The following is a 12,789-nucleotide window of genomic DNA, read 5'->3' as shown; positions in this document are numbered from 1 at the left end:
GCCATTTCAGTAAATTTTCAGTTACCAAACTAGTGCAGGATAGCTGTTGTTTTAATAGTTGAGTACCTGCAATTGTACATGGGGGAAAAAAAAGTTCACACGAATCCTACATTTACACATTAAATGCGGACTGGCGTTTTAGATGTGAAACTGTACCCACTGTCTGCCTGCAGCATAAATAGAAGTGACTTTATTAAAAATTTAAATGTTATTGTCTGCATGTTTAACTGTGAAAGAAGATGATACTGTTTTCCCCCCCCTATATGGCATACAAAATTAAGAGTTGGATAATAAAACTATTCCTAATGAAAATGGCATCAACATGTCCACCTGGGTCTAAGTGGACACCTGAAGGATGACTGAAGATGGTGCAAATACCAATTCTTGGTAATTCTTGGTTATTATATAACAATAACTGTCACTGACATAATGTCACTAGTCAACAGCTTGCAGTCCCTGAGGCTGGTCTGACAAATCACTTGTATAATTACGATTTTGTGCACTTTCCCTCCTGTAAATACCAAGTAAATGTCAAGTAAAGTAAAAGTAGAAATAAGCTGTAAACCTTTTTTTTCCTTATTACTAAAAGATGCCAATATACTTTCAATTACATTTTTATGAGATTCAAATGATATGCTGGTCTGCTACCACCATATCTATGATTCACAACTTTTGATCTGACTCCTCCAATACCCTACACACAGAAGCAGTCATCACTTTTCCAGACACACTTACAGCCTAACTTTCATAGAACATCATGACACTTCAAAACTTTATGATCACAAAATAGAACCAGCAGTCTTTTTTCCTCTCCTACAATTCAGCCTCTTCACACTTTGTTTTTATGCAGGGATGCCTTACCAACAATGCTTTGACTTCTTCACTAAACCAAAAGCTGTTATTGTCTTTTAATAACAAGAGGAATCCACAGACAACAACTGTAGAAACAGATACTGTCTGGATTTTATTTTTTTAAAGTAAGTAAAGAAAAAAACCCAAAAAATCCTGAGATTTTATTTTTTATTTTTAGATCTTTAATTTACAAAAGGAAAAGCATTTAACAGTTTTCTATTCAGCGCTTTTAGTTTCCTCTGGATCAGAGGGTTTCCTTTTAAGAGGAATAACATAAATTCCATTCTTGGCTTCCTTTAGTCTCCACCATCGTCCCAATCTGTAAACAAAACAAAGATTTATTTACAAATCATTATTTTAACACTAACAGTTCACTGAAGATTAATGATCATGAAGCGCCTTGAGGCGACTTATGTTGTGATTTGGTGCTATATAAATAAAATTGAATTGAATATGGATTGTTAATTAAAAAACAAATAAGGAGGGATGGAGTAATAAAACACTGGAGAAATGGTTTAAATCTGATATCTGGTAACAGGTCATAAACATTTTGTATTAAACGATCACCACAGTGAGCTTGAGGCTTTCAGAAGAAAAATTGAGGATGGTTTGCCCACTCAATAGAAGACTGCAAAGAATTTCATCATCTATGGTACATTAAAAATCAGAGATCCGGAGAAATCTCTTTGCGCAAAGGTTGAAAACCAGTAATTAATGTCTGTGATCTGTGTGTCCTCAGGCAACACCGTGCTGGAAACAGACAATTCTGAAGTAGAAATCATTGCACAGGCTCAGGCACACTCCTGAAAACTGTCAGTTCATTAAAACTCTAGCATGCAAAGCAAAAACCTCGAGGGAATAAACAGTGATTGAGAAATGCAGAAGCTGTCTCTGAGCCCGAGCTCATCTAAGATGGATTCAGGTAAGGTTAGAAAAGAAAAAAAAAAGCACCTCTCCAATGCTCCAATAAAACTTTTTTGGAAAACACGGATATTGCACCTTCGGAAATAAAAAAGGGTGGGGGACCACCTGACGTGTTATCAGTACACAGTTTAAAAACACTGCTATAGAGCAGTATTAATGCACACAGTACGAGTAACCTGCACATCTTTGGAGGCACAATTAGTCTGACTGACATATCAGCTAGGCCATTTCCTGATCCCGAGGTTTTGGTATTTATAATGACTGATAAACATTTACAAAGTGAAGAAAAGACAAGATCCCTTCAGATAAGTCATAAGTTTTGATTGCAGATGAAGGCAATCTGTAACTTCCCTATAAGCAACAGCTGGCCCAGAGAGCAAACGAGTAATTGGTCAATACAGGTATTAGTCATAAAAATCCTATCTGTCGGACAAGGTTTTGGATTAATTAAACTGTACTGTAGAGAACAGTTCGCTCTGTGGTAGCTGGGATAATCCCCCCCCCGCAACCCTGAAATGGATAAGTGGAAGAGACGGTAAATGGTAAAATGGACTGATTCTTATATAGCACTCAAAGCACTCTATACAACATGCCACATTCACCCCATTCACACAAGCACCACCTTGTATGCGTCTAAGTGCTTAGTACCATTCACACACATTCATACACCAATGGATGAGTGAAGACTAGGGGCATCCAGGGATCGAACCACTGACCTTCTGATCAGTAGATGACCTGAGCTACAGCCGTGAGTGGGTGGATGGATTTACTATAGAGCAGCTCAGACCCTCCAGTACACAAGAAAGCATTTTGGATATCAAATTACAATAATCACTGTCGGTTCCCCTCAGCAATTTTCACAGTGGTCAAGTTTAACACTGTTTGTTTCATATGTCAATACAATCAAAATAAAGAAAGAAAAAAAAACAAAACAGTTCAGATTTACATGTCATTCTGTAAAATCTGTAACTATGATCGACACACCAAAACGAAATATCCGATCCACAAAAGTTGATTTTGTTCATCTGGACAGATTTTCAGTGGGAGAAATGCTTCGTCACTCATTCAAGTGACTTCTTCAGTCTCAGCTGACTGCAGGTTTCCCCAACATGAACAGAATCATCTTTTGTGGATTTACTGACCTGGATGATTGAGCATGCATCAAGACAAAATATCTGATCCACTTGCACATTTTATTTTACCTTGCATTCAGCTAAACTGATCGAAAATACTACATGACAAGTGTGACATTATCCAACATCATACTTCCTGGTTACCTTCAGTTAGTAACTGCATAACTATATGAATGAGGCCAAGTCAACCTAAAAATTCTAAAATGTTAAAGATGGATTAACACTGCCACCTAGTGGATGTTTTGTCCACTAAACATGAACTTGTGCTGACATTCATTAGTTTTCAGGAACTTTAGTTTCTATGGAAACATGAGTATAAATGTACCTGTGCTCCTGTCCAACTCCTGCAACCAAGAACTGACCAGAGCTTGAAAACTTCAAACTGTTGACGAAACCAGACTAGGCAGGAAAGGAAAGTAGAGAAAGAAAATAAGCATTTATGCAACTTATTATTATTTATTTATTTAAATGAGAGGAAAGGGTTAACTGCTTACCACTGGTACACTGAACAGAGGCTGAAGCCCACGATAATTCTGGCCACATTTCCACACATTAACCTCTGAGTTGTGGGAACCTGCAAGGAAGATCCGTTGTTATACAAAGCCAAATGACGACAGCTTACTTAAACACCAACCTAGGCTGATGTATTACTTTGATGTCCTTTTCATCAGGAATGAATTTATTACTTGCACTGAATACATCTGCATTCAAACAAATCACTCGTAAAACACTTTATTTACATTATCCTGCGAATAAAAACGGGTCCATGTGTTACTGAAAAGCACATGAAGAGGTTTCTCACAGCTATAGGCACCTGAGGCAATAGTATCAGAGTTCTGAAGTGCCGCCACTGAAGAGACCCAATGAGGCTGCTCAATCCCTGCATCACCATGGCAACCGTGGGCCCGTTTCACTGTGCTGAGAGGTTTCTTCTTGTTGACACTCCAAAGACACACAGAGCTGAGGTTGTCAGGAAATATGAATGAGTTAGTTCACACTATTACACACCGAATAAATAAAAATGGAGAGAAAGAAACTGAATCAACATAGCAGCAAATTATTACCCATCATCTGCTCCTGTTACCATGTGTTCCTCATTTATGAGTTGGATACAGTCAATTGAACCCCTTAATAAAAGACAACAAAATCAGAGTTGTCAGTCTCACTGTATGCTTAAAGAAAACTAGACTATAAATAAATATGCATTTATGAATGTGTACATCTATTAAAAAAATTTTAAAAAATCAAGCTGTGCTGTTAAATTTTCAGAATGAAAATTACTCCAATACATCTAATATCAAAAGATTTTATATAAATCAACCAACAGACATGTTTAATGGTAGAGGGACAATAAAAACCATGCAGCAGTCAAAAAGGTAGTAACAAACAATACTCTTAATTTGATTTCTTTCATATTTTTTCAAACTTTATATGAGAGTATAGTGCCAGCAGCAGAAGAGCAAGATCATCCATGAGAAATTGTGCTGATTTTTGGCCATTTTTGGTTGCTCCCTTATTTCCCTAGGGGTTGCCACAGCAGATGGGATCTGCGTGTATGATTTGGCACAGCCAGATACCTTCTGACACAACATTTATCCAAGCCTGCGACTGGCTCTCTGAGTAGCATGACTCTGGGTTTGTTTGCTCTCCGTCTTGAACTGAAGATCTTTTGCATGTAAGGTTAATGTGTTAACGACTACACCACCGAGCCACTTCTTTCTTCTAGTGGTTTAGCTGACATTTGCAGCGTCCAAAAATAATTTCCTAATGGTTTCTAATTTTAAGATTTATTAATTTATTTTTTCAGGCCAAAAAAGTAAAATGTGATTGGTTCACAAACAGTGCTTGTGAACAAATCTGCGTGTAAACCATGTGTATTAGCACAATATTTCCATATTACGTCTTGTTTTGGTCAATATTTACCCTATTCCAAAAGACCATAGGTCAAAAATGCTCAAATTTAGAATTAAATACAACACTATAAAATATTAAATTGCCTATAAAGAACAAAAATGAGAATGTGTAGACTTTAACATTTTTCATATATACTAGTTATCTTATTTTAACTATTTATTGCATATGCTGAAGAATATGGGGTTTTTTCAATATTTGCCATGAATTTCTCATCTGAAGCCAACAGATGAGGTGCGCCTTGCTATCCACTGTCTTCTCTTTCTTACGTTCTGCTTAGATTCCCCCCCCACACCAACTACAAAGTCAAGTTTTAACTTGAGCTAGTTTGTCTTTGGGGAAGCAATCTTCAGCATACTTGTCATTCCAGCCAAGCATCGCTTTTTCTGTTTAAAAATAAATAATAACAATTACCACTCCTGTGGAAACACTCTGGCTTCATTCTCAGGTTCTCTTATTTCAGATGGTAATTTTGCATATATTTTTAATGCAGACTATGAACATTTCTGTGCAATTATTAAATGCTTTTATATGAATCTTAGAAAACAAGCAAACAGACAAAGCACCTGAATTTGTGCACACTGGTGAGAACAAGCAATGCACAGAAGTCAAGAGACTCACTCATGGCCATGGAACACCAGCTGAGACTCTTCAGCTATCTTCCACACCCGTACAGTACCGTCCCGCCCTCCTGCAGTCACACAGCGCTCACGGCTCAGGCTGTCCAGTCCTGTGATCGAGTCCTGATGGCCAAAGCTACAGAAATTTACAGTCACAGTTAATTTCACACACTAGAGCCAAATGAATGTGAGAAATTATTTTCTGATTGGTCACTCACAGAGTTTCTACATATGCATTCTCATCCACATTCCACACTTTGATTGAGCGGTCATGAGAGGCGCTGTACAGATCATGAGTCCCCTTCCTGAATGAAAGGCCCTGTGAAGGAAAAAGAAGATTGTGTTATAAGAGAACTGCAGGTATCACCTACGCACAGCTGAGATGTTAAAATGTCAAAATTGTAGCCAACTAGTGAGGGGGGAAAAACAAAAAAAAAAACATCAAGAACATACCGACACAGCACCTTTGTGTCCTGTAAATTTATACAAATGTTTACACGATTCTGCCTCCCAAATCATGATCAGGTTGTTCATGTCTCCAGTGGCCTAGAAATATGTAAACAAAGACGTTATGGTCACACTTTTGTAAGAAAGGTAGAATAAGCTGGATTCCCAAAATTGGTAAAAGCAGGAATTGCTGAGGAAGAACTACTCACCAAGTACTTGCCATCCGATGATATGGCCATACACAAGATGTGGGCTGTATGTCCAACATGGCGATCCTCTGTACCCTTCCTTCCACCAGGTATTGTATGTATTTTTTTACCACTCTCAACATCCCCTAATAAGAACATTTCCAAACATATTATTATTAAAGTATTAGCCTTCACAACTGTGAAATAATTTGAATTTATTTTCACGACAGGAGTTTAAAAAAAATTGTAAGGATTAACTATACACTAACATTTAATGATGGAGCAGTCTTTGGCAGCAGAAAAGATGTACTTGTCATCTGGAGTGATGACCAGGCACGTAATTGGAAGTTTGTGTCCTCTGAACATCCTGATCTCTGAAGGATCTGGTGGTATGAGCTAAAAACAAGCAAACAAAAAAACACACAGAAATAAATAACATTAAACTTCTTATTAGACACACAGCGGGATTAAAAGGATGAAAATTCTGATAATTACATCTTTGGCGATGAGCCGCTGGAGCTTTCCTCTCTGTTCAAGCTGATGGGAGAAGGAAAAAATAAAATAAACTCACATCCACAGAAATATCAATATTATAAACACAAGTCCAGCAAATCAAGTACAGTAAATCCAAATAAAAAAAACAAAAAACCCCCAGTATCAATGAGATACTGTTTTTGATGTGAGCAAGTACAACCAAAATATTTCTTGCATCTGATCATAAGATGTAAAGCTGCAAATTATTAAAAATTACTGAACTGTAACCCAGAAGACCACATCAGCATTTTTACATCAGTCATTATTTAATTTAGAGAAAATTGTCTTATGAAACTGAAACTAAACTGTGGCCTAAGTACTAAACTTTGAAAAAATCATGGGAACAAAAAAAACTTTATTAAGATTTGATTTAGACATCTGAGTTGAATCTATGCCATAGGAATGTCATAACAGCAAACCCCTCTGAAACTCTGAAGTGTAGTCTACCTCTATGTTGATCAACCTGTTCAGTACTGTCAATTCACTCATCCAAGTGACTTCTGAAGAAGTCATGTCAGTCTTCAGAGACTGAAGAAGTCACTTTGATGAGAAGAAGTCACTTTGATGAGTGACAAAATGTTGCTCCCACTGAAAATACTACGTCCAGATGAACAGAATCAACTTTTTGGAATTGAGAGCATAATAATTATTGCCAAAATATAAGGACCCACAGATACCATCAAATGTCTGCCTCAAGTAAAAAAAACAAACTAAAACAAAAACAAAATACTGAGCGCATTTCTGCTACATATTCAGGAGGACTTGTGTTACTGCCCAGCATAGAGCGATCCATTCATACAAAGGAGCAAGGGCAAATCGACCAGAAGTGAAAACTCAATTAATGACAGGAGGAATGGCGTTCACAACAGCATGATCTAAGGAACATCTGGCCAACAGGCTCAACAGTTTGTAATGTTAGGTGTAGAGTTGGCAACAAGATATTTTCATTGTGAGGGGACAATCTGAGTAAATGTTAGTACACAGAGACATAGCTCAACACATGCAACTGGCAGTGTAATAACCAAGTCATGTAAGGTACCCTGGTACTACAGCTACCATTTAAACGGGCTCACATAGGAAATGTCTTACCACTTCTTCTTGAAGTCTTCCCGCAATTAGATCTGTCTCAAAGGAGGCTTCTTCTGCTTTATTTTCCTCTGAAGATAAGAAGAATTCATTTCATTCATTCTGGAATAATGAATTTTAATGTTGTGCCTGTGTAAATGACACAAGTTTACCTTCTTCCTTGAGCTGCTCCAGGTAAAGTTTAGCTAATCTCAGCTTCTTTTCCTGTGGAGTCTCCTCATACTCAATCTGCTCGGTGGACTGCCTTTTCTTTGGCGCTGTGGCACTGGAAAAATCAAATTATCACAAAGATCATTAAGACTCGTGCTTTTATTTAGAGGCCAAAGGCTTGTGATTATTGTTTAACCCCCACTGAAAACGCACCTCTCCGTCTCTGAGTCGCTGGAAATCTCTTCATTATATTTCGAGCTCGATTTCTTTGCTCGTAATTTGCCTTTTCCGGTAGGATCCACATCACCCTGCGAGGGGGAAAAAATACGATGTATCTACCACAAAATCGTAAATAAAAGCGTTATAACAACAGTGGAAACCAGTTAAGAAGCCACGAGTGAACCCTATGGTTTAGCTTACCCGCTAACAGTTCAATTCACCTACCTTTCGCTTCGTGCCCGCCGTATTTTTCCCCTTCTTGGCAAACTTGGGGTTTTCTTTTGTTTTTATAAAGAATGATGAAGACATGTCGAAACGCAACAAGCAGCGTTTCAAAACTGACAACAGTTATGCAGCGTTAACTCTTCAACTTTCTCAAGCCGCAAGTCAACATTGAACCCACATGGGTCGACTGCAACCAAACTAGGAAGCTGAGATGGGCCGCGAGCGCACACTGATTGGCTAATTGTCACGTTCACTCTAACATGTCCCACCCTTTATTAAAATTCTGGATTTTAATTGGCCCGTGTAGGAATTTCGATGAACAGGAAATTGTGCTGGGGCGAAATACTTCCCTCGGGGAATAAGTTTTCGCAGCTTTGTTCCGCACATAATTGTAAAAATATGCATTTGACAAGACGGTAATCCCATAAATGTGCGCGCCACACACAGTGGAAGGTAAACGTAAGATTAGTATTTCACACATATTTAATCGAAAATGTTATGCGCGGCGGTTAAAAAAAATCCCTAATTATATCAGGATCTATGTACTGTACTACTGCAGTAGTATTACTACTTCCTCTACTACGCAGTATTTCCATGTACTGCACTGCCTTTGTCTTCAGTGACTGTGTTTACAGTTTGTCGTTGAGCTCAACCTGAGGTGAGGTTCCTCTAAACTATCGCACAGTAAATATCACGTGTATTTGAACATGTTTTGAAATGCAGTTTGCATCACTCATTGGCTCCAGCAGCTGGAGGCTAGTAGTAGGTAGGAGGAGGGGGGATGAGACAGCGGGAGGGGGATGCAAGGTTGACTGCAAACCTTTTTTTTTTTGTCTCTCTGTTTTTGCATGGGGGAGTTTAAAACGAGCAGAGATCGTCGCTGAGTGAGTGAAAAAAAAGAAAAAAGTTTGGCTCCAACTTTGAGTTTGTCCTGTGCAGAAAAGCAGCAGCACTTGGTGTGTCAACGTGCTTTTTACTCTTCCCAGATTGTTCACCACCATGCCACCCAAGAGAGACGCAGGTGCGACTGCAGCACAGCCACCCATTAAGATGATAAAGATCGATAACGTTACAGATGCACAAGAGTTTGGCTGTCATTCAGGCGAGGATAAGTTTAGGCTCCATGAAGAGGCCAGCTACTCACCTTATCCCAACAATGACGTGAGAGTTCATTGTTTAATTATCAGAATAAGTAACTTGTGTATAACTTGGATTTTTTTTTTTATGTGTTCTTTTTCAACTCTTGTGGCAGCTTGACACTATTGAATTTGATGAAGACAATGTTGCAAGCCCGGGAATCAGAACAGACACCATCAGCCTTCTCATGAAAATAGAGCAGCTGCAGGCACAACTGAAATATGAACGCAGATGCAGAATTTTGGCTGAGAGAGAGCTGAGGGAACTCAAAGGTGGGTGGGAAAAATTAACTAATCAATCAATCAGTTAATTTATATCCTTTAAAAATACTGTCAGACCACATTAATATTTATTGTAGCACACACATTACTCTAACTAAACCTAACTGGTTTAGATGCTACAAGGACAAATCCGAATGAGTCATCCTGCATTTCTTTGTATTTTTCTTCCTGGGAGTTAGACCTTCTTGTAATTTTTTTTAAAAAGTGGAAGAGCAGGAAGCTCTTTCACCAAAGTTTTTCTTTGGTCACTGGTTGCTTTTTCACTCATTTTCAGTTGAGTTCTTATACTTGCCAATTCCAAGGAAATCCTTTGTCTTTGTTAATCCACTTAAGACTGACCCATGAATCATTCAAGCATAAAAAGGCACCCAAGTGAGGAGACGAATCAGTGTTTTGACTACACTTTCCAGACAACTTAGCAAAGAGTTCATTTTAAATTGTATCTTTGTTACTAGCAGCCTGTGGCGAAAAGCATGTAATTTGTTCCCATTTCTTTAGTTAAATGAACTGAATATGCCAAAGATAATTTATGTTGATAGGCATAAAATTGTATTTTTGTACCATCATGGTAATTCTCACAGAGCTATTAGCTTAAAAGTTGGTACATCTCAACATGGTGGGAAGTGTGTCCTTATAGAACTTGTGGAGAATTTGTTCTGGATAAGCAGAGGACAAAAGAAGTGTTAGAAAAATATCTACAGTATGTGAAAGTCATGTCCTTAATAATTAGGAAAAAAGCCAGAAAAGATCTGAGGAGATGCATCTGGCCTTTCAGTTGATCCATCTACTGTTCACTGAAGCCTCATCACAAACAGTCTCAGCTGGAGGGTGGCTGTCAAGAAGCCATGCGTAAGGAAGGAAATGGGTATGGCAAATTTGAATTTTTTTTTGAGTCAAACTTTTGTGAGCAGAAGAACAGCGAGGTACCATTTGGAAAATTTCTGATTGGCAACAGCTTCATTTTTTTATACTGACAATGATTCCAAACACACAGTCATGGATTGGCCTTGACAGAGCAAATATTACTGAAGCAGTGCGTGACAGAGAAAACAGAAAGAAACAAAAGGCAGCCAACATCCAAAGAAGAGCTTTGAGCTTCTTTCAAGAAGCCAGGAGAACTTTTCCTGAAGATTACTTAAATGAGAAGGAAGCTGTTTTTGCCTCATACACTGTATTTCTATGTGTGTTTGCACATTTCAATAATTCATTGCAGCTGTTTTCCATTTTTCTAGCAAAATATAAAGAAATGAAGGGTACCTCAAGCGTTTTTGCTCAAGTACTGTACAGCAATTAACTGCTGCTACACACAGTCAAGTGCACAGTAGTTCAAGTCAAATTGACTAACATGACAGTTTTCTAGAGTGGTACATTCATTTAGCAAACCCAATTGTTACATTTTTTTTAACTTAAAACATTAACTTTTTAAACATTTGTCTATGTTTAAATTGAGCTACTTTAACTGCAATTAGTGCAAAAATTTTATAATTCTTTTAAGGGAATTTCTTAACAACAATGACAAGAACAGGGCCTTATTAAAATTTAAATGTCAAATGTTGAGTATTCGTCTGTGTAACTGTCTAGTGCATTGATAACATGTGCGGAAGGAAAAATTGGATCCCGTCAGTCTTTTTAGTTTTCTGTCTGAGTTTATGCTGTAAACATAAAATGAAATAATTTATCTGATGAATATCTTCACCATGTGTCGGATTTACTTCAGTGGTTTGTAACGTTTTTCAGAGATGAACACTCTCATGATGCAGATGAGGCACACGGCACATGAACTGCGGGTCACCCTGGATCATGTTCTCCACGGAGGCGAAGGAGCAGTTGCGCCACAAAACTCTGATGAGACTATCTCTTTCCTGACTGAGCCTGAGGCAGAAATGAGAGCGCTTCATAATATACCAGAGGTCAACGCTCCTGTGTGCTGTAGACTTTGTACTTTCTTTGTATAACTGAGTTGGCAGATTGATCAGTTCATTAACATTTTGTTATCTTAGAAGAAGTTTTATGTCATTGGTGCTCATTTGAAATGTTCATTGTTTTTAAGCTCAGGCAGGCTAGCACTAATTTGTTATTTTATAAGTGGTTAATTTGGGATCAAACACCAATGAAATGTAATGTTTTTATAAAAGATATTTCTTTTTCTTTGTAGGATGACCACAATTTCATCTATCTCTCAGAGAATCTTCGAGTGCCAAAAAATCTTTATGAGCGCATTGCAGAAATTGCAGACTACAAGAAGTACACTTCAGCCCTGCTCATGATACTTTTTGACAGAGAAACGCTGGCCACCCACTCTCTGCAGGGCCGTAGGAATACCTTTACGGGAGAGGATTGCCACAAGCCACAGCTCCCACCTGAGATTTTGAAAAGTTTAATCGGTAAATCAAGGAACACTAAGGATGCCTTAGAAACATTAGCCTTCTTTGTAAATGCTGTATATGGTGATTGAAAAAAGTGTTGGCCCCCTTCCCGATTTCCTATTTTTTGTATGTTTGTCACACTTTAACGTTTCAGATCATCGAACAAATTTGAAAATCAGACAAACATAACACAATTGCACAATTAAACACAAAATGGAGTTTCTATATGAAGATTTTTATTATTAAGAGGAAAATAATACAAAACTACATGGCCCTGTATGAAAAAGTGATTGCCTCCTAAAACTACTAACTGGTTGGTGCCGCCCTTAGCAGCAACAGCTACAATCAAGCATTAACGATAACTGGCATGCCTTTTGAGCATGAACCACCTTTTTAAGGTCATGCCACAGCATCTCAATCGGATTTACGTCAGGACTTTGACTGGGTCTCTCCAAAGTCTTTATTTTGTTTTTCTTAAGCCATTCAGAGGTGGACCTGCTGGTGTATTTTGGATCATTGTGCTTGAATAGTGCTTCAGCTTGAGGTCAGAAACAGACCTTCTCCTTCAGGATTTTTTGTAGACAGCAGAATTCTATGGCGTTATTTTTGTGCCACTATTCTGAGCGCACATAAAAAGAGTTTGCAGGTGCAAGTGTTGTATTTTGAGGAGAAATTTATTTTGAGCGAAGAAAAGCTGAATTTGAGTGAACAAAATT

General features: G+C 38.0%; 2 protein-coding genes across 3 annotated transcripts in view; one reads left to right on the top strand and one right to left on the bottom strand.

The window, feature by feature from the left end:
- Positions 1–1,006: 1,006 nt before the first annotated feature.
- rrp9 (ribosomal RNA processing 9, U3 small nucleolar RNA binding protein) lies at positions 1,007–8,536 on the bottom strand. Of its 2 annotated transcripts, none has more exons than XM_005724510.1 (15): positions 8,290–8,536; positions 8,059–8,153; positions 7,848–7,960; positions 7,699–7,766; positions 6,571–6,612; positions 6,345–6,471; positions 6,097–6,221; positions 5,894–5,986; positions 5,659–5,759; positions 5,442–5,576; positions 3,974–4,036; positions 3,712–3,869; positions 3,404–3,483; positions 3,235–3,308; positions 1,007–1,171 (listed from the first exon to the last, which is right to left on the bottom strand). In XM_005724510.1, exons 1-15 carry the CDS (start codon positions 8,371–8,373, stop codon positions 1,069–1,071), a joined length of 1,461 nt encoding a protein of 486 aa, XP_005724567.1. In that variant the 5' UTR covers positions 8,374–8,536; the 3' UTR covers positions 1,007–1,068. The 2 variants fall into 2 exon arrangements, with proteins under 2 accessions (XP_005724567.1, XP_005724568.1); XM_005724511.1 differs by having other exon boundaries at positions 3,724–3,869.
- A 162-nt stretch (positions 8,537–8,698) lies between these two features.
- LOC102208020 (uncharacterized) overlaps positions 8,699–12,789 on the top strand; it is a 5,870-nt gene continuing 1,779 nt past the window's right edge. The window contains exons 1-6 of the mRNA XM_013908674.1: positions 8,699–8,742; positions 9,147–9,173; positions 9,276–9,450; positions 9,542–9,698; positions 11,445–11,617; positions 11,863–12,091. Of these exons, the coding sequence (XP_013764128.1) occupies positions 9,289–9,450; positions 9,542–9,698; positions 11,445–11,617; positions 11,863–12,091 (721 nt within the window). The 5' untranslated portion in view covers positions 8,699–8,742; positions 9,147–9,173; positions 9,276–9,288. The remainder of the gene's footprint in view (positions 8,743–9,146; positions 9,174–9,275; positions 9,451–9,541; positions 9,699–11,444; positions 11,618–11,862; positions 12,092–12,789) is intronic.

This window comes from Pundamilia nyererei, unplaced genomic scaffold (assembly GCF_000239375.1).
Source record: "Pundamilia nyererei isolate P.nyererei 1_Seehausen unplaced genomic scaffold, PunNye1.0 scaffold00012, whole genome shotgun sequence".
Lineage (NCBI taxonomy): Eukaryota > Metazoa > Chordata > Actinopteri > Cichliformes > Cichlidae > Pundamilia > Pundamilia nyererei.
This window is presented reverse-complemented; position numbering and strand designations above follow the sequence as displayed.

What these genes read in the sequence shown, in the direction of transcription:
- rrp9 (XM_005724510.1), bottom strand. Translation starts at nt 8,373, where the DNA reads ATGTCTTCATCATTCTTTATAAAAACAAAAGAAAACCCCAAGTTTGCC. An exon ending in GGAGCAGCTCAAGGAAGAAG is followed by an intron (nt 7,767 to 7,847) that starts GTAAACTTGTGT and finishes TCTTATCTTCAG; the next exon opens with AGGAAAATAAAGCAGAAGAA. An exon ending in CATCGGATGGCAAGTACTTG is followed by an intron (nt 5,987 to 6,096) that starts GTGAGTAGTTCT and finishes ACATATTTCTAG; the next exon opens with GCCACTGGAGACATGAACAA.